Raw genomic sequence first — 21,278 nt, 5'->3', positions numbered from 1 at the left:
GGATAATTGCTTAGAAATGGTTAATCTTATTTAATTTATTACATATTGCTTAGAAATGGATAATCAAATTATTTATTATATAATCCACTGTTTTTCTTCAGACTATTAGCAAAAATCCGTGTTGCCCCATTATGGAAATCAAACATTAGAATAAGCCAAGCCGGGTAACTTCCAAAGTCCAAACTGCCACTGCTCAAGGAATGTACCCACAGGCGTGTGGCGTGTTTACTCCTGCCAAGTCCCTGTGGTGAAGGGTCTTGGGGGTTGGTCTACTCTAGTGTGCTCAGGGGTACCCAGATCCCAAAGCACTGCCTCTGGCACGGATTACCTGGACATCCTCTGTCGAGGAGTGCAGCTGGCTTGGGTCCTGGGGCCCATCTGAGACACTCTGACTGTCCACTTTATTTGGTAGGTTCCTCCTACTCGAATGCTCTCTAGCAGAAGAATCTGTCAAACCATCAAAATCTTTCCCATCTGACACACCCATGAACTCTGTGAAAGAATGGTCCTCCAGGATGTTCATGGTATGCTCTACGGTCACCTCCCTGGGGCAGAATTCCCTGGCCTGTTGGCCATTCTTATTGGGGCAGGCATCTTGTTCTGAACACGAGCCAGGCCTACAGAGTATCTGGGAGTTTTTTCCAGGGATGCTTTGGGATGGTGGGCTCCCTTTGGCTAAGGCACTGTTTTCCTTGAGTGGCACCGTAAATATCTTCTCCTTTACCAGGCCTCTTTCTAGTTCTGTCAGCTCTTTGTTTGAGGACGACGGTCTGAAATCCTGCATGGAGGAGGGTCCGGAATGCTCGCTGGAGTCGGCATCCTTCATCTGGTTGGCCAGCTGGTCTGAGCTGTCACTGGAAGGGACCACCATGTCAGACAAGGTGGCATTGGAGGCACTGTGGGAAAAGTAGCCACTGGTAATACTGCTGGTGGTGGGGCTACGGGACACTTCTTTCTCCAAGACCCTTGAGTTTGTCAAATCTACTTTCGAAGAAAACCACTCCCTGTTCTCCAAGCTGGCATTGTAAACACTGAAGTCGGCGAACTCCACAGGGACGTAAGGCTGTGAGCTTATCAGCTTCCTGTTAAGAGCCTCCAGCTCACTTTCCTCTTCCTCAGAGTCCTACAGAAATGAAGCAAAAGTCAGTCAGTTCCCTGGAGTGAGTGCCAAGACGGATTTTAATACTTTGCTATGAAAGGCATTCATGTTTCGTGGCTTTATTTTCCATCTGAGTTAAAGTTTGTCGTGTGTTGGGGACACAGGTACATTTTCTTAGAGATCTATGAATGTATATAAACCCACGACATCTAATAATATTTATTTTTCCTGTGCTCACTCTAGGCTAATCAGAGACATTTCCTTCCCCTGGTTTAAATGAAAGAATGGATGTGAAATGCCGTAGACTTTTAATTAGTTACTCATGGTTAGTTTTCAGTTGCTGTGTTTTCTCTTCTCTAATTAAATGAGTAGGAAAGAGCTTCTCCTTCATTTGTTCTTAAGCCTCACCTTGGGAAGGCAAGTGCAGATTATTAAGGTAATTTGTGAAAAGTGCCTGGGCTTTTTATTGGGAGAAAGGACAGTAAAGCAAAGATCTTACTCTCAAGAGCAAAAGCCCAAACAGCACACTTTCAACACCCATGCTCGTGTTACACTAAATGTTGTAAGGCTATGAAGTAACAGTCAATCAATCCGAAATGATCGCTTTCCAGGGTTTTGGAGACGAAAGACAGAGTATTTTGTGAGAAGATGAGAAAGGTAGTTATTTTTTTAATATAATGAGTTTATTTTGAAAAAATTTCAGTGTCAAGTAGAATTGAACTCCAATGTATGATTGCTGCAGGAAAGTATTTCCATCTCAACTTTACAACTACTTGAAAGCAAGAGTCCTTGACAGTGGAATGAATTGCATTACATGATGTGAATCCCTATATATTTGTTGACTAATAAGGAGAATAAGTTAAGAATATCAAGAAATGCTTGGAAATGATCATTACGTGAATTGAAGATCATCTTAGAATCTCTGAGGTTTAGAAATGACATTTCTCCACTACTGGTTGACTCAGGGGCTATCTTCTTTTCTGCCACTCCCTAACTCCTTGCCTTGGGACAAATCACTTATTTGTCCTCACCACATTATTGTAATGAGAGCCTGAAGTTGCACATGTAAAACCATAAGGATATAGATAGTAAGATTTAAATGAAAATCTCCGTTGTCAAACAGCTTCACAATTCTGTTTATAAAGAGTGAAAAATATGCAAAAGTGGACATCATCAACTCCCCAATCTCTCTCCAAATAAACAACATAAAACATGGGTATTTTGTGTTCAAATAAAAATATATTACTGTCTGGTTATTTCTTATGAACCTCATTCACACCTGATGACATTGCAAATACTCTTTTAACATGTGATTTTCATTCAACAAATATTCCTTTTTTTTTTTATAGAGGCATGTTTTATTTATTTATTTATTTGTTTGTTCGTTTTTTGTTTATACATGCACTGGGTACAGTCAGAAGCGCGGGAGGGTGAGAGAATTCACCAGAGCCAGAGCAGGGAGCAGAGCAGGCAGAAGGACCGAAGTACACTGCTTAGGGGAGCAGCGGGCGGCAGGAGAGGTCTGCACACCATGTGGGACCCTCCTCCGGTGGCCGGGGAGCAGCCGGGGATCGAACTGGTGCTGCAGAGGCCGCAGGCAGCTTTGTAACCCAGCGCTCAACCGCTGCACCACCGGGGAGGCCCTCAACAAATATTCTTTTAACACGCACTGTTTGCCAGCCATTGTCCTAAGAACTGGGAATTCTAATGCTGAGCAAAATGACAAATAGTCTCCGCCCTCAGGGAGTAAAGACTTTATTTCACTGTTGTTAAAACAATCCTGGACACACTGCTTAGATGGATGGAAATTTCATTCAGCATAGCAACAGGTGACAATAAAGACCTGGAACCAAAGCATCAACCTTACTTTTTAAGGGGACAGGAGAGAGAGAGAGAGAGAGAGAGAGAGAGAGAGAGAGAGAGAGAGAGAGAGAGAGAGAGAGAGAGAGAGAGAGAGAGAGACTACTCAATTTTAGAGTAATATTTCTTTCCCATCTCATAAGATGCTGACTTTCTCTCTCTCTCTCTCTCTCTCTCTCTCTCTCTCTCTATATATATATATATATATATATATATAAAATCTCTTTGATGCTTCTTAGTTTTAAAAATAAGTTCAATATAAATTATTTAAAAGCATCCTCAGTCTTAATTCCTTGGCTATTAAACAAAGGTGAACATCAAGTATCAGTGATTAAGTTCCAGAAATTAGAAAAATAAAGCTTGTGGTGACACTAATCTCTTGCTGTGTATTTGTAGCTGCATTGTGAGTTAAGTAACACTGTTAAAAACAGGGAATGGTATAGACTGGTCTTTCCCCAAATTTGGAAGACACTTGCAAAGAAGCAAAGATTGGTCAGAATTGTTTGAATCAATAGACTTCGCCCCTATTTTCTAGATTCTCCTTGAATTGCTTAGACTCAAAATTGAACATCGAATATTTCGTATTCTTATATTTCCTGTTAATTTAAGCCAGCAAAGAAACAAAGTCCCTCAAATTCAAGAGTACTTGATTTAATTAACAAAAAGTTTCAAGGAAAACAAAATTTGATGATGAGAATTCCTACTTGGGGCCCTTTTTATGTGTAAGCTTATTCTTCCTGAAGACTGAAGAAAGACTGGTCATTCTAAAATGCAACTTTGGTGAATGAAATAGTCAATCTTGAGTTTGATTTAGAAATGGATGTATATCCATCAACTTCACAAAGATTTTTTAAAAAACTATCCCTAAAGGATTTAGAATATGCTTAGAAGTGAGTATGTAGAAAACCCCAAGAGATTAAGTTCAGGTAGAAATCAATGCACAGTGGCCCCACTCCGGTGGTGCAGGTGGTTGAGCGCAGCACTGTGAAGCTATCCACAGCCTCTGCAGCACCAGTTCCATCCCGGCCAGTCAGCGAGAATTCCACATGGTGCAGCAGACCTCTCCTGTCTCGCCCGCTGCTCCCCTCAGCAGTGTATTTCAGTCAGTCTGCCTGTTCTGCTCCCCATTCTGTCTCTGGTGAATCCTCTCACCCCCACACCTCTGGGCTGTACCCCAGTTCTTGTATGCATGAATAAATAAATCTTAAAAAAGAAATCAATGCACAGTAATACACTTGGGTGCAGGTAGGGCTGGCAATGGGGTGAGAACCCACAGAGAAAGGCTAGAGGAGTAGAGAAAAATAATTCCTGAAAAAAGAAAACTGAACAGAAATTCAACATTCCCCAACATGAAAAGGAGATTGAGAGTTTATCAAGTTATTTAGCCTTCAAGGAGAAGAGAGGACTTCAGGGGTTTAAATTGTATGTTAAGGGAATTTGTTTTAGATAAACTTTCTCTTACAGGTATTATTTTTCTTAAAGGAGGCTAAGCTAGTCACCTTACTATGTCTTAAAGACAAAAAATGAAAAAAAAAAAAATAAAGCCCTACCAAAAAGTGGAGCATATGGTCAAGATCTCAAATTTCTCTATAACTATAGTCTTCATAATCTGATTTTTGTGATTTAGTTTATGCAGTTGATAGTTATCTATAACTTGTTTTTTATGAATGAAATTATAACTTGATTTTTATTTATTTTTAATTTTTAAAAAATATTTATTTATTTATGCATACAAGAATTGGGGTACAGGCCAGAGGTGCGGGGGGTGAGAGGATTCACCAGAGTGGGGAGAAGAACAGCAGATTGACTGAAACATACTGGTGAGGCGAGCAGCGGGCAAGTCAAGAGAGGTCTGCTGCGCCATGTGGGTAGCTCCCTGGCCAGCCGGGGGATTGAACTCATGCTGCATAAGCCTGTGGATTGCTTCATAGTTGTGTCTTAATCCCTTGCGCCACCAGGGAGGTCCCATAACTTGTTTTTTAAAAGGGGTCAAAATCCACATTATGACAGTGTCTCTTTGCAAAGAATTTCACTTGGTTAAAGTCATTTCCACTCCCAAGTAATTGGGTCCCCCTGAGGTGGCCTCTGTTTTTAGCTGAGGTCTCCAATACTTCTGTCCATGTTACTAAGGGGTGGGCATCCTTTTCCAGAAGCAGCAGGGTTTACTGAAAGGCACTGTCTGGGGGCACCTGGCGTCACCGGGACAGCGCAATGCTGCTAAGGGCCTTTGCTCTCTTATCCTCATCAACTCTGCCAGCTCGGGCAAGTCACTCAAAAAATCTGTTGTTTCTTTTCTGTAAAATGAGAGAAATAAACCATACTCTGTCCACATAAGACTTAAGAGAGGGAGAGATAACTTTCAGTCTGTCACTCTTTGCTTCATGACTTAAGAAGACAGACTGCAAAGGCATATTGTTCTTATCTTATTAAACAGGACATGAAGTCCATTTGTGTGTCTTCCCAAATTGATCAGACTACAAGATACTGCTGTAAGGATCAAATCAGCTATGTTTGTTGTATTTTTAAAAAGGATTTATTTATTTATGCATAAAAGAACTGGGGTGTAGGCCAGAGGTGCGGGAGGTGAGAGGATTCACCAAAGAGTGGGGAGCAGAACAGGTGGACTGACTGAAATACACTGCTGAGGGGAGCAGTGGGCGAGACAGGAGAGGTCTGCTGTGCCTAGCCAGGGATCAAACTCATGCCGCAATGGCTGGCGATAGCTTGACAGCACTAAGACTTTAACCCCTATGCCACCAGGCAGGCCCTATTTACTGTATTTTATGTAAAATTACAGCTAACTCTAGTAATTAGATAGATTAAAAAAATACAAGGAACAATGTCTGGGTATTGCTTCTCAGAAACGATTTCAAATTCCCTAGATCAGGCTGAATTCCTGATTCACCCTCTGGTTTCTCAAGAGCAGAAAAAGAAAGAAAGTGGATTAAGGACAAAGGAACAAAGTGGTTTGTATCCATTTATCAGAGGAGAAATAGAATTAAAGCTTCTCACAGAGAAGCTGGAGCCTTAGGTCAAGCAAGTAATGCCCTTAAAATCTACCAAACATCCTAGAAAGGCTGCTCCCCTGAAATAAACCCAAGAGTTCAATAGCTTCAGCGATGGAAAATGCTCAGTAAGCCAGATTTCTAAGGACAGCAGAGGCAGATCTCTCAAGTAAGATCCAGCACAAAAACTGGTACCATCAAAACCAACTTAGTGGACATCATGTTGTGTCTGACCACAGAATCTAAATGTTCCTTGAGATTTCCTGGGTCAAGAACCTATTTCCAATTTACCCTCTGCTAGTTAGAAGTCTTGAGATGGGCTTCATTAAAAAGAAAATAAATAACAACAAGGTGAACTCTCTGAACTGTGAAACTGCCTGGGGGGCCGCACCAGGAGGGTTATTGCTGGTGGTGTGTTCCACCGAAATGTACCGATAACATGGGTTTAAATTTATTTATTTATTTTATTATTTTTTTTTTTAAAGGAGAACTCTTGTTTTTTTTTTTTGTTTGTTTGTTTATTTATTTATATATTTATACTAGCACTGGGTACAGTCAGAAGCGCGGGAGGATGAGAGAATTCACCAGAGCCAGAGCAGGGAGCAGAGCAGGCAGAAGAACCGAAGGACACTGCTGAGGGGAGCAGCGGGCGGCAGGAGAGGTCTGCGCGCCATGTGGGACCCTCCTCCGGTGGCCGGGGAGCAGCCGGGGATCGAACCGGCACCGCAGAGGCCGTGGGCAGCTTCGCAACCCAGCGCTCAACCGCTGCGCCACCGGGGAGGCCCAACATGGGTTTAAATTTAGTGCCATCCACCATCAGGGCAAGTGCCATGATGCCAATAAACAGACACATCCGATCAGCCAGAGAGCAAGAGAATTCAAAGGGGTGACAAATAAGGCACTTGGCTTTCCAGCTCATGCTGCAGGCCCTGCTAACTGAGCAGGGGTGGACAAGTCCCTCACGGCACAGCTCCTCAAGACACAGCAGTGAAGGGGAGGCTTTTTGCACACCTGTCCCAAAAGAAACTAGGGCTTTGGAGGGGGGACAGGCAGAACAGTGGCAAAGTGGGGAGAGGGACAAAATGGTGCTTTCTTTGCTTGGTGGACAAGAGGTGAGAGAAGGTCATTTCTTAAGACCAACAGCACCCACTGGGTGGCTTCCAGTCTTCAGGGTCAGAAAACACCAAGATACAGGTGTGGGTGAGGGTTTCAGGGGGACAATGGCCAGCGTGTGTCAGTCCTGCTCCAGATGGCCACACTGTCCTTTTCTGCCTGTCACCAGCAGCCCTTGGCAGGGCATGCTTTGAGCAAAAAGGAGGCTTCAAAAGTGCAGCTTCCACATGTGGCCACAGCCAGGGACCTGCCCCATACAGGATTTGGACATTTATTACAGCATCAATGGGGAAGCTTTTCTTAAATTTTCAACGAATAAGGAACTGGCTGTCATTACCTATGCAGACAGGAGTTTTTAAACATAAAGTCAAAGAAAAATGTTCTCATTCAAAAGAGAGTTCTAAGAGGTTTCCCTCTTCCTATGTATGTATTTTGTGGTATCTACCTTTACCACACCTCATCCAAACAGATGATGCAATTTTAACAGGAATGTTCCATTTTATTCTCAAGGAATCATTATTTATGCTCCCTTTGTGAGGAAGAGAGCATTTTGTGCATCTCTTTATTAAATATTATAGAGATGTATTTTTGGGTTATGTTATAGATTATGGATATTGTTTAATGAACATTTTTTGGAACAATCAATAGTACTCCAGGCAAGAGGTGAATTCTCAACTGCATATTTGGATTAAGTTCTAGTTAGTTTCATACAGTGGGTATCAGCAGCATAGTCTAGAATTATTAAAGCCTTCACACTCATGAGCTTTTGGAACAGATGTGACATGGTGTAATGGGGAAAGGAAATCCCCCACACTCTGCCCCCAGAGCAGACTGCATGCAGACATAGGCGCAGGCAGCCCCTCTTTTTCCAAGCTGCATTACTTGCCTAGGAAGCCACAGGAGAGTGAATGCTGAGACATTAAAAAAAATTCCTTCTAGGCCTGAGAACATATAGTTTTTTTTTTTTTTTTAAAGATTTATTTATTTATTTATACAAGCACTGGGTACAGTCAGAAGCATGGGAGGGTGAGAGAATTCACCAGAGCCAGAGCGGGGAACAGAACAGGCAGACTGATGAAATACACTGCTGAGGGAAGCAGCGGGCGGCAGAAGAGGTCTGTTGCACCCTGTGGTACCCTTGCCGGTGGCAGGGCATCGAACCGGCACTGCAGAGGCTGCGGGCAGCTTTGCAGCCCAGCGCTCAACCGCTGCGCCACCGGGGAGGCCCCATATAGGTGTTATTTGAAAAAAATATTGAGTCATCATTTATAATCTAAAGTGCCTACTAGGCAGGGTTTTATAAACTATTTCTCAAATTTATTTTATTTTATTTGTTTGTGTAGAACTGGGGTGCAGGCCAGAGATGCTGGGGGAGAGAGGATTCACCAGAGACAGAGTGGGGAACAGAACAAGCAGACTGACTGAAATATACTGCTGAGGGGAGCAGCGGGTGAGACAGGAGAGGTCTGCTGCACCATGTGGGTAGCTCCCTGGCCCAGGATCAAACTCAGGCCATAGCAGTGATAGCGCTGAGACTTCTCCCCTAGGTCACGAGGGAGGGTCTATTTCTCAAATTTATAATTTGAAAACTGAGCAGTGGGGTATGAGGTTTTCTAGTTTCAACCTACCTGTGGTAATATTATAAATAAGCCATCCCAAAAGCAAGACTTACACCAAGGGAGTGGGAATATATTTTGCCAGCAAAATGGCCACCTGAGAGGGACGCAGAGATGAGGATCATGGGTGCAGCGTGGCTCCAAACTACAACTAACTCTGGCAATAGCATCAGGCAACACGAAAAAAAGCTTTCAAACAAACCCACAGCTAATGTATGATTACTTACTGCAAGTAAGTGCAATTCCTCTAGGTAGATTAACTTCAGAATCTGGGCAATATGCACAGGCACACATTGGAAAGATTCAATATTAGTTAAAGTGATCTCTTTGTTACACACTTTTAATAAAGACCAGAAACATTAAAAGTGCCTTTCCCCCTTTTTCTGAGCAAGTAGTATTTAAAAAAAAAAAATCCCATAAAATACAAGAGTGAACACATTAGAAAAATCACACTTCATGCAAATTTCATTACCGATGGCCATACTGTTTTTAAAAAGGCAAAGACTCAACATATATAACTTAATTTCTTCTAAAGCATTTGGATGATCTTTGAAAGGGCCTTTAACCCACCACCAGGCAATATGACAGAAATGGTTCCAGAACTTACAATCTTCTTCTCACGTTTGCTATTGTGTTCTACTGGCATGCAGCTGCCATTGCTTCCTGAGGGCACAATGCAGCCGGGGTTATGTGCCTGAGGTGGAGGCATGCTCTGCAAAGGTTAAGACACACAGGTGCATCACACACAGGAGACGTCGACAGCCGGAATACATGTTAAGTACGTGCAAGTTAGAAAGGCAATGCAAACACTTTTATCACACGTGAGTAGCACAGCAAACAATCCTGCAGGCGGAGTTACAGTACTGACAAAACCTGACAAGACTGTACAGACTCCACGGCAAAAGGCTAGTTGGTTTTATCAAACAAACAGAAAAAATAAAATCCTTTAATATTTTTAAAAACACTTTTGGAAGATCTTTCTCACTTGAAAGATAAAAAAGTACTTCGAAAAGCCATAAACACAAAGCAAACAGCAATAACAAACAAAACATTCTATCATGAGCCTTTGTGCTTGAGAAAGAAGTAGCCAGGACAGGATCCAGGGAGTGAGAACCCACACACGTCTGCATGCAGGGCCCTCCTTGCTAATGCAAATCGTCACTTCTCCACAGGCAACACCATACCCGTCTACTTTATCAGTGAGACAAGGCAGCACTTACCTCCTGGCTTAGAAGAGGCCTTGCTTCCAGAGCTATTTTCTTATGTTCCTCTTTTACAGGCATTAGGGGTTTGAAAAACTTTGGCGGCTGAGGAGAGAATGCTTTAAAAGGGCTGACTGTTAAGGCATGAGGATTCTCTGATGTGCAACCTGAGGAAGACAAAGGATGCAGGGATTTGCAGGCACAGGCAGCTGCGGGATATCTGGATATTTGGCGTAACAAGGAAACGCATATGCCGAGACTGGCTCTGCATTAACACAGAGGAAGGCAAGAATAGAGACACAGCTACGGTCTCGAAGAGCTATTAAAAGGCTGATGGCATCAAAGAATTCAGAAACTAAGTTTCCCACCCTTTTCAAGATCCAGCTTGCGTGCACAGGACCAATTTCATTAGACCGATTTCAACTCATGCTGAGTTTTCATTTCTCTGAATTCTCAGAGGCTTCATTATCCGTATAGGTGTTTGGTACATTATTATCTAAAATCTCACTTTTTAAGACATCCCACTACCACAGCTTAGCTTTAAGATCTATGACGTTATTTTTTTTTAATCTTTCAAGGCATATAACCAGGTAGAAGTCATGAATGAATGATACACATATTTTCCTCAAGACACCTTTTTCCTCAAGCCACCTTGCTTCATATGGTTTTAATTCATTTTAACCTCTTTCCTCCTACATTTTATTTCCCATTCACTAGTGCAATAGCCCTTGTCAAGTAAAACAAGGTGTGGGGTAACAGAGCTGACTGACATATTCAAAAAAATGTTGTTCCCTTCAGGGATTTATTTAGATAATAATGTTGTCACTGATCACACTTATTTCTTGGTATTATTTTTGAAATGGTTTTAGGAATAAGAGACATAGTTCCTCCTAAAAAAATCATTTAACATGGTATAAAAACACAGCAGAGATGAGTATTCTTTTGGTAAAAAATGAAATCAACCCATAATCTAGTAAGATTTGGTGTCTTCAAACTGACTTCAAACTCAGACAAAATGATTTGAGAATTTTAAACCATAACATAAAAAGCTGGTTGTTTTTATCTGGATATAATGGATACAAAGCAAAAGGAAATCAAATAAGGGAACTTGATTTGTCCTATTCAAGGAGGTGATTTTGGATCATCTAGCAAACTGGATTTCAGCTTATTAAATGCCGTATTATTAAATGCCTACCTTATTAAATGCCATCTATAAAAGCCTTCCTCCACCCTGCTCCCATGCTTTTCCTAAGAAATTATAAAGAAAAAGCACAGGAAAGTAATCTCACCTTCTTTACTTCTTCGAGGTGAATCCCTGGGTAAAGTTCCGTAACAGGCCACGTCTTGGTAGCTGCAGCTGTAGTCAGACATGTCCAGCTGGTTCTCTGGCCAACCCTATAACGTAAAAATGTGATGACAGGAAATGAAGCCCCCTCTCATGTGGGAAATGAAGCAAAGGTTTGAGTTGCCTCTAATTTTTAATGGCAGTGTAAGCCCTTCTTTTAAAATTTTTATTGAGATAGTTAAAGCATATAGAAAGGTGTCAAATAATATGACAAATGCTGTGGTACCCGAGGTATGACAGAGTGAATGTTAACATTTTATTATAGTTGTCGAATTTAATAAAATCATTCCACAGAGGGAAACTTGCACTGAACTTTTGTAGGTCTCAGATATTTTTCTCCCACCCCAAAGGCAGCTGCTTTTTTTTTTTAGTTCAAGCTCATTTTCCCTTCACTGAAGTCCAAGTTACATTTCACCGTTTAGAACTCAATAAAGGAAAACTGGTTCAAACAAGGTAATATGCTAATTTCAGTGTTTCTAGCTGACTTAATATCAAGTGGCAGTCTTGAGAAATTCTTGGGAAGTCTATTCATGACTATTCCAGTTTGTTAAGGCCCAGTTCCTCTGGAGTAGAGATTTCCAGTTCATTAAAAGTTGGTCTATGTTGAATGGATCAAAAAGCTGTGGTATATATACACAATGGAATACTATTCAGAAATCAAAAAAGATAAACTCATGTCATTTGTGGTAACATACATGGAGCTGGAAGGGATTATGTTAAGTGAAGCGAAGTAAGTCAGAAGGAGAAAGATAAATATCAGATGGTTTCACTGATATGCGGAATATAGAGAAGGCAAATAAATTTTCTTTACCAAAAGACAAAAGTTAAAACTTGCAAGCTGAACAGAGATCTGAGGCATATAGCAAGGGAGGGAGAGGATAAGGGTTCAAACAGAGGAGGGAAGAACACACTGCAATATGATGATGGTTCATGGTTGCTCTGGTGGTGGGAGTAATACAGGGGCTACACCTGAGGGGGAAACCAATTACTATACAAAAGTGAACAATGATACAAGAACATAAACAAACAAATACAGTAAAACAAAACAACAAAAAATGGTTGGGTGGTGGTCTAGGCTTTAAGTCTCAGCGCTATTACCTCTATAGCCCGAGTTCGATCCCCGGCCAGGGAGCTACCCACATGGTGCAGCAGACCTCTCCTGTCTCGCCCTATGCTCCCCTCAGCAGCATATTTCAGTCACCCTGGCTGTTTTGCTTCTCACTCTGTCTCTGGTGAATCCTCTCACCCCTCGCACCTCCGACCTACACCCCAGTTCTTCTATGCACACACACAAAAATGTTGGTCTAAGTTCCTAGATGACCTAGGAGTGATTTCCTTAATTTCCTTTGCAGTCCTGCTTTGTCCTTAACCATTCCTAGTATGCAAACAGCACTGCCAAAATCACAACCATCTGCATGCCCACAAAACAATGATTTTGGGTTCTGGAACCAGAACCAACAGCCAACACGTGGGTTCATTCATTTGTACAATTCCAAGGCAAAGTGTGGTGCAGGAGGGCCTCCCCCTTACGATGGGGGAGCTGCAGCTGTTTTGCCATGGTAGAGAGGAAGCACCTAGCGTGAAGGTATATGAAGGTGACAGCTGTACACAGGCTAAGCCAGAGGCAGCTGCTTTTATGAATTTTGTATGTATCTATGATGACTGGATAATGTAAAGATCAAGTTGAAATACTTTTCAGAATGAAGTGGTTTCTTAACAATTTTACCAGGGCAACAGGATAAGCCGGCAAACTAGGTGCAACTCAGGCAAACCAGGTGCTCTGGCTATAATGTATAGACCTGAGATTTAAAAGTTTCCTATAGGTGTAAGGTTGTTATAAAAAAGAAGAAAATACCTCTTGTCTATTTGAGAGGCTTATTTCCTTTTACTTCAATTTTTTTTCAGGAGTTGGCTGCTTCTAAGGATGAGATTTTAAACTTATTGAGGATGTAATTGTATTTATACTTTGAGTCATCCAGAGCTCCTAGCACAGGAACTTAGCTATTAGATATGTCAAGAATATCAAGAAATATTTGCTGAAAAGATGCTGCTGCAAAATGACCTTACTTTTAAATCCCTGATTTTGCCCATTTGAAATAATTTTGATGTTGCTATGTAATACTTTCCAGAATTGTTTAGCATTAGGCCCATAAATATACAGATATTTATTCAATTATCTATGGTATTATCCTGGTGTAGCAAATAACTAGAGTGACAATGTAACACCCAGTGGGCACAGCAATTTCACATTAGGTATTTGAACTTGGACAAGGACATGTGGAGAGAATGAATCCACATAAGATGAAAACAAAATCCAGAGATTTAAAAAACACCAAGATTCCTTCACTTTGCAGATTTGGATTCTGCTTACAAGCTAGCCAGGCCCACAGGCACTCACCTTATCATCTTCATCAAAGCCAGAAAGGTCTGGTCGACTGGAGGAGACCTATAAGAGATGAACAATTTTATATACTTACTTTTCTCCCCCAGGAATAATGACTACTTGAAAATTTGGGATTTACAATTGCCATATAGGTTTTATACGATCAACAAAATATAGCATTACTTTGCCTATTTTTATAATTCATGTAAGTGGTATTTTACTAACCATGGTCTTCTTCAATAGCTTAACAATTTATTTGTGCTATCTTAGATGGACATCTAGGCTGTTTCTAATTTTCTCTATTATAAATGATTGTTTATAATTTTCTCTATTATAAAATATTGTTACTGTGCCTAAGTACCACTCCATCCTGAAAAGTAACTTTTCATTTCTAAATTTAGTTCTAAATATATCCAGTGCATAGATGAGATTATCTAGTGCATATATGAGGGTATGGAATCTCTGGACTCTGATAAGGCAATACTTTACTTACTTTCAACTTTGCTTTTCCATAGGGATATTAGGATCAGCTTTAGATCTTTAATTCTAGATCAAATAAACTATATTGAGAATTTTTAAATCAGTTTCAGGAGATGTGGAACAGTTAATTTCTCCAAAAGCTTAGGCCTTCTTTTTGGCGATAGGTGTGTATGGATTTTCTATTCCTTCTTTTTATAGGAAATTTCTATTTTCTTTAAGCTTTTATGTTTACTGACATAACATTATTCATAGTTTGCTCTTATGATGTCTACATTTCTTCTTTTATGCAGTGATAACTTCCTTTTAATTTCCAGTAATAGAGGTGTTTTCCCTAATTGATCCTTAACTAGAAGTCAGTCCGTTTAGTCTTTTTTGAAAAACAAGCTTTTTGGTTTTGCTGATTCTTTCTGTTGTCTATTTTCTATTTCATACACCTCTGCTGTAATCATTATTTTCTCCTTTATTTGAATTCATTACAATATTTCTCTAATACTTATTACTATTCCTTCTTAAAAATCTTATTCTGGGGGCCTCCTTTGTGGCGCAAGGGGTTAAACACCACACTATGAAGCAATCCGCAGCCTCTGCAGCATGAGTTCGATCCCTGGCTGGCCAGGAAGCAACCCACATGGTGCATCAGACCTCTCCTGACTCACCCGCTGCTCCCCTCAGCAGTGTATTTCAGTCAGTCTGTCTGTTCTGTTCCCTGCTCTGTCTCTGGTGAATCCTCTCACTCCCTGGATCTCTGGCCTATACCTCAGTTCTTGTATGCATAAATAAATTAATCTTAAAAAACTTATTCTGATTCGCTTTTGCTGACTTAAAGCCCTTTTTCCACAAATAATTCTCTAGGAAATGCTACAAGAATTCCTAAAAGGAATTCCTTCTCCATATTTGAAAATCCAAGCCATAATACCATTATCACATCTTAGAACATTAAGTAATTCCTAAATACATCACATGCCAGTTCATAGCCAGATGCCTCATAAATAATATGTTACAGTTAAAAAAAAAATAAGGTTAAAATAGTCCATGTATTGCAATGAGATGATACATTGCTCAAGTCTCTTTTAATTGATGAATCACTTTTTCTCTGTTAAGTTGTTCTGTAAAGTTCCCTATAGTCTGGATTTGCTGAATGAAACCCTGTGGTGTCATTTAGCATTTTCCTCTGTTCCCTGTAAATATTAACAGCGAGATCTAGAGTCTGGATCAGATTCTGGTTCGAATTTTCTTTTATTGGTATAATACTTCATAGGAGGTATGTCTTTCCTTTTCAAGACAGATGTTTCCCTCATTATTTTTTTACCTTTCATATTGTAAGAGCTATACATTTCCTAATAGTACCCCTCACTATTTCATTTTCTCTACTGCATAGTATTCTGCTGGAAAACTGGAATAATAGGGAACTTAGGGCTACGTTTCACTGTAAGCACCACTTTAACAGCATCCCATAGAGGTTACCATATCATTTTAATTATTCTTTAGTTCTAAATACGTCTTAACATTCATTACAAGCTCTTAACTGGTATCTAATTAGAAGACTGCTTTATCAATTTAAACTTGCACGGGTCTCATTAGTTTCTAATAATTGTATTGGGGCCAGAAGAAATAATCTTATGATAATGACTATAGGGTTTTGTTGGGATCAGGGTTAAAATAATCCATACATTGCAATTAGATGATATTAGCTTTGGGATCTATTACAAGGAAGTTTTATAAATGTCAATCACATTTCCAGGCAATTCTGCATAGTAGGAAGGCAAATATTATTGTGTTTTCCCTTGGGAGGATTGACTTTACTCTGCTGCTTCTGGGAAGAGGCAGCTGTGAAGTGGTCCAGGTAGAACCTGTCTTTTTTCCCATGATAGTGTCCCCCTCACCTAGAAGGGAATTTTCTAGACCAAGAGGATTTTCTCAATGAACAGATCGAGGAAGAAAATAAAAATGATGGAAGGAAAGCTGGGGATCGTGGGGTCCCTGGCACCCCATTGCACTGATGGGGAGTATAGGCAAACCCATCAGGGCAGCAGGGAGGGGGCAAAAAACCTGATGTAAGAGCAGCACTCAAGGGTTCTGGCAGCCAGGACTTTTAGCTGCCTCTACCCTCCTTAAACCACTTACATTCAATTTATACCCCAAGAAACTTCATTCCAGAAGGTACGTTTTTGAAGAGAAGTTTCTACAATTCCACTGGAGACTCTCTCATCTTACACAGAACTGGGGACCCAGTGGGTTTCCCAGGCAAGGGGCAGGCATGGAGCTTTGGACCACCTTTAAACCCCAGCCTTGTGCCCCCATCATGGGCACACCACAAACCCTGAGATATAGCACACAGGTAACACCCCTCGCTGCGTGAGCTCACATTATGAACGTTTGGTGTGCTGAGACTCCTCCGCAGGTGCCGGGCTTTGGTGGAAAGTGCTTCTTTGACTGTAACAGCCTGAAAATGTGAAAACAACATTTATCATTTGTTTTCCTTTATTGACAAAAACAGTATGTTTATAGTGGAAAATTAAGATACAGAAATAAAAATTACTTCAATCTCCCCTACCCGACACACATACCCATTTTTATAAAACTGGAATCTTCTTGTACTCACGAGTTTTATTTACTTGATTGATCAAAAACATTCTTCATAAATAGGATCAGGGAAACTGTTGTTGAAGACTTGTATTGTGGGCTTTTTATATAGGTGGGCAGAGAGAATGTAGAAGAAATATCTCCAGCTATATCTCTCATATGCAAAACCACAAATGAATTGTATGCTGTTTGTATTTTACTCAATGCAGCAATTTATTATTTTTTAAATATTTTATTTTATATAATTCTTACATCATTTTTAATTTTTGCACATTGTATGCATTTTCATTTTGGCTATATTCCCCATACAATTGCACCACCCTTATTTTGACCCTAATCTTTCCTCTCCCCTCTCGTGCCCCCCACCCACAGTGTGTCTCTGGTTTATAGTTGCTTGTTGATTTTGATTTTTTTCTTTGTTATAGTTAGTCTTTTTCCTGGTCCCTTAATTTAGGTTTTCTAAATTCCTGCAATGAGTGAGACCATCCGGAATTTTTCTTTTTCTTTCTGGCTTATTTCGCTGAGCATGATCCCTTCCAGCACCATCCATGTTGCTGCAAATTGCATGAGTTTATCTTTTTTGAATGCTGAGTAATGTTCCATTGTGTATATGAACCACATCTTCTTGATCCAGTCATTTATTTTTGGGCATCTGGGTTGTTTCCATAGCTTAGCTATGTAAATAGTGCTGCTATACACATAGGGGTGCAGGTGCCCTTTTGAATTAATGTTTATGTGTCATTTGTGTAAATACCTAGGAGCTGAATTGTTGGAGCATATGGAAGCTCTATCTTTAGTAGGCTGAGGAACTTCCACACAGCTCTCCATAGTGGCTGGACCAGTTTGCACTCCCACCAGCAGTGCAGGAGAGTTCCTTTTTCTCCACATCCTCGCCAAAATTTGTTGTTGTTATTTTTTTTAATATGCGCCATTCTCACTGGTGTGAGATGGTATCTCATGGTAGTTTTGATTTGCATTTCCCTGATTACAAGTGGTGTTGAACATTTTTCCATATGCCTGTTGGACATTTGTCAATGCAGCAATTTAGATGGAACTTCCATCTAAAATTTTTCTGACAGAGGCCAGTCTTAGCCCTCTTGTTACTTAAACCTACTTCTTTTCAGGAATGACATCTTTTGTCTTAGAGCTCTACTGCCTAGGGGAAGAGTTCTCTCTGAATGTCCTGTTGCTGCTGTAAAAGTTAACTTAGTTCCATAAATTGGGGGGACAGTGGTGGCATACAACTAAACATGGACTTGTGTAGCCAAGACTTTACATCTGACTTTGGAACCACCAGCAGATAAGCTAATTTCCATCAGCTTCGATGTTCTCATTTACAAATGGCGACATGACAATATTTAGCTCATAGGCTCACCTTGAAAGTTAAATGAAAAAAAAAAAGTATCTAAACATAGTGTTTTCTGGGAAGTAGGGGGTATTCAATAAAATGGAGTCACTTCAACTTTTGGCATTACTTTGTCAATGCAACTATTTTGTCCAAGGAGATGCTATCCCCGTGCTCCTTCTCTGAGAGATTTAGTAGAAGGGGGCTAGAAATAAACTCATCTTTCTCCATGTGGGGTAAAGGCTGAGCAGCTACTCCTTCAGCCACATCTGCCTTCACTCACCTGCCTGAGCCGCTCAAGGCTCAGAATGTTCTCCACCTGCAGCACGCCACGCGTGTACTTCTCAATGTAGGTCTCCCCGTCTGACGCGCCTTCGTTTTCACTCCTTGCTGCCATGAGAGCCAGTGTCTCCCTGTCCTCAATCTCCTCTGTTGCCTGTAGTGGCAAGAAGGCAAGGCCAGTTCTTTTTTTTAAAGGTCTAACAAAATTCTTTAATACACTTTATCAAAAAGAACAATAATATTCTCACTTAGAATTGTTTTCCTTTCCCACCCTTAGAGAAAATACAAAATTATCAGCATCCACACACAGGCCTCAAAAACTACAGTGACATTCTCTATACAGACCCAAGTTTAAATTGCTGCAAAAATCATGACAAAGCCTAAAAAAAAAAAAAAAAATACAGAATGCATCATGAATTTGCGTGTCATCCTTGTGCAGGGGCCATGCTAATCTTTTCTGTATCTTCCAATTTTAGTATTTGTGTTGCAGAAGCAAGCACACGACAGTACTTTTCCACAAATAATATTTTCATAAAAATTGTAGGGGTTCTCCCTATGTTTATTGCAGCATTATTTACAATAGGTAAGCTATGGAAACAACCCAAATGGCCCAAAATAGATGACTGGATCAAGATGTGGTATATATATATATATATATATATATACACACACACACACACACACACACACACACACACAATGGAATATTATTATTCAGGAATCAAAAAAGATAAACTCAGGCCACTTGTGCAACATGGATGGAGCTGGAAGGGATCATGCTCAGCGAAGTAAGTCAGAAAGAAAAAGAAAAATACCGTATGGTTTCACTTATAGGAGGAATGTAGGGGATCCAAATACAGGATCAGGGGGAAAAGTAATTATAATTAAGTAAAAATCAAAATCAACAGGCAACTATAAACCAGAGACATCCTGCAGGGGGGAGAAAGGAGTAGGATCAAAACAGGGGTGGGAAGAGCACTAGGGACTAAGGTGATGGTTCATGGGTGAATGGGTAGTAGCAATTCCATGGGGACTATACCTAAGATAAAGCATACATTGCATAAAAAAGAGGAATGATGTAAAAATACTTAAAATAATAATAAAAAAAATTGTGGGGGTCTGCAGCAATATCACAGGAAGTGGGCATCTTATACTTCCAAATACAATCAACAATGTAAATCAACATGATCTCAATTTAAAAACAAATTGTAAAAAAATGTGGCGAGAAAATTATTTAAAAGTTTGGAGAATGAATACCTTGTCCATTATTTGTATTTTAATATTTTTTAAAAGTAATATTTATTTTTACCTTTGGTATATTGGATACTATTTCATAGGTGACACCACAGGAATAAAATATATTTTTCAATGATATTCTCCTTTTCAAGCTCTGGGTGAAACTCTGGTAGAAAAGAAAAACTGAATTAAGCTATGTGAGAAATGGAAGTTATTTCATGTGTTACAAACTGTACAAGCATTGTTAAAGGTTCTGATATACAGTGCCCAGTGCAACACAAAAGGTGAACTAAAAATCCTCATCACCAACCCCGAGGGACAATAATCTCCAGCTGTTATTCAGGGACTAGTTGCAGACTTTGTAGCCTATTCAGGGAATTCTGTGGTTGCTTCTCTCTCTCATTTTTGAGTTCCTTTGATCCTGTCAGCGTTTAGTCAATCTATCCCGGATTGTCAGAAACAAACTGGAGAGAATCAGTTTTGCAATAGCGCTGCCGAGATGAAATTTGGGGAAGTCACAGAACAGGGTTTTACCTGGATCCTGCATTTCGTTATGGTTTTGTCACTAACCACTTGGAAATGATATTTAACCTTTTCCAAACAGTGACAGGTCATAGTTCTATCACCTCCTTGGATTATGGGTCTCAAAAATCAGAGGGTGGATGAAATTGGGTGGTTGAAATCCACTTCTGCTATGCTCATGACCCAGTGTTACTGATAATCAGATTCAACTTTGCCAGTATGGGAACACTGCACATCCACCATCTTAACACCACAAAACACTACTCTGTGACAGAAGGAAACCCCTGGAGTTCATATATGCAATGGCAGAATCGGGCCCTGTTACTACCTGTTTGTTGTAAATATTGGCTGCAATCCTCTTTCGTAATACTAACTCCATAGCAGCCGGGTGGCTGAGCTGGACCGTGGTCTTCACTATTAGGTAAATCCTTTCATTCTGGGGGGTAACTCTATTCAAGTGAACAGAATCATGCACTGAGGAGTCCCAAGAAGCGATGGCTGAGACCTGGGGACGAGAGGAAGGGCAGAGAGAGCAACAGGTACATCAGGTGTAGTCATTTCACATCCCGCACCAGAGAAAGAAAAGAAAAGCCATTCTACTGACTCAGCTGATTGTCTTCACCTTGTTTGAATGACAACACATGTTCTATTTATTTTATTCACCAAATGCATCTTTTCAAATCTTTATTTTATTTTATTTATTTCATTTTTAATTTTTTTTTACATCATTGTTCATTTTTAAACAATATTTGCCTTCCCTGACCCCCTCAGGTGGAGTCCCCATAGAGTTTCCTTCCCCAATGCACCCGTGCACCATCACCTCAGTCCCCTGTGCTCCTTCAAAGCCCCACCATCATCTTTCCCCAAGTGGACCACTGCAATTTAGTGAGGAGACAGGCCCCCAGGCATGTGTACTAGTCTGAAGCCCTTGAAGAGTATCTTAGCGGTCACTTACCTCCTCATCACTGTGCTTTATAATGGGCAGGTAGAAAAACTGGCTGCCATGCTCCTTGGGCAGGATGGAGTTCACACCTGACGCATGGGGGCCCACGAGCTGCTCATTAGCACTGAGGTCATCCGCTACCCGAGTCCAGGGCACAGAAACAAAAAAAGGGGAAAAGTCAGTTTTCAAGTAAGCTCTGAAAAATTTTAAACATCCTTTTAATAGATGAAATTTATAGGTAACAGCTTTCTCTTTCATTCCTTA

The 21,278-nt window shown here is 40.5% G+C and overlaps 1 protein-coding gene across 1 annotated transcript in view; it reads right to left on the bottom strand.

Moving 5' to 3' along the window:
• Positions 1–283: 283 nt before the first annotated feature.
• The window catches only part of KIF13A (kinesin family member 13A), a gene marked incomplete at both ends in the record, with an annotated part of 200,407 nt that continues 179,412 nt past the window's right edge, over positions 284–21,278 (bottom strand). Inside the window, 11 exons of the mRNA XM_084259533.1 lie at positions 284–1,123; positions 8,921–8,980; positions 9,301–9,405; positions 9,914–10,062; positions 11,185–11,290; positions 13,639–13,686; positions 16,469–16,546; positions 18,315–18,467; positions 19,623–19,715; positions 20,400–20,576; positions 21,027–21,151. Coding sequence (XP_084115659.1) covers positions 284–1,123; positions 8,921–8,980; positions 9,301–9,405; positions 9,914–10,062; positions 11,185–11,290; positions 13,639–13,686; positions 16,469–16,546; positions 18,315–18,467; positions 19,623–19,715; positions 20,400–20,576; positions 21,027–21,151 — 1,934 coding nt within the window. The remainder of the gene's footprint in view (positions 1,124–8,920; positions 8,981–9,300; positions 9,406–9,913; positions 10,063–11,184; positions 11,291–13,638; positions 13,687–16,468; positions 16,547–18,314; positions 18,468–19,622; positions 19,716–20,399; positions 20,577–21,026; positions 21,152–21,278) is intronic.

This window comes from Talpa europaea, assembly GCF_964194135.1.
Source record: "Talpa europaea genome assembly, chromosome: 2".
In the NCBI taxonomy this organism is placed as follows: domain Eukaryota; kingdom Metazoa; phylum Chordata; class Mammalia; order Eulipotyphla; family Talpidae; genus Talpa; species Talpa europaea.
Note: the sequence above shows the minus strand (reverse complement) of the source record. Positions and strands in the feature narration are given on the sequence as shown.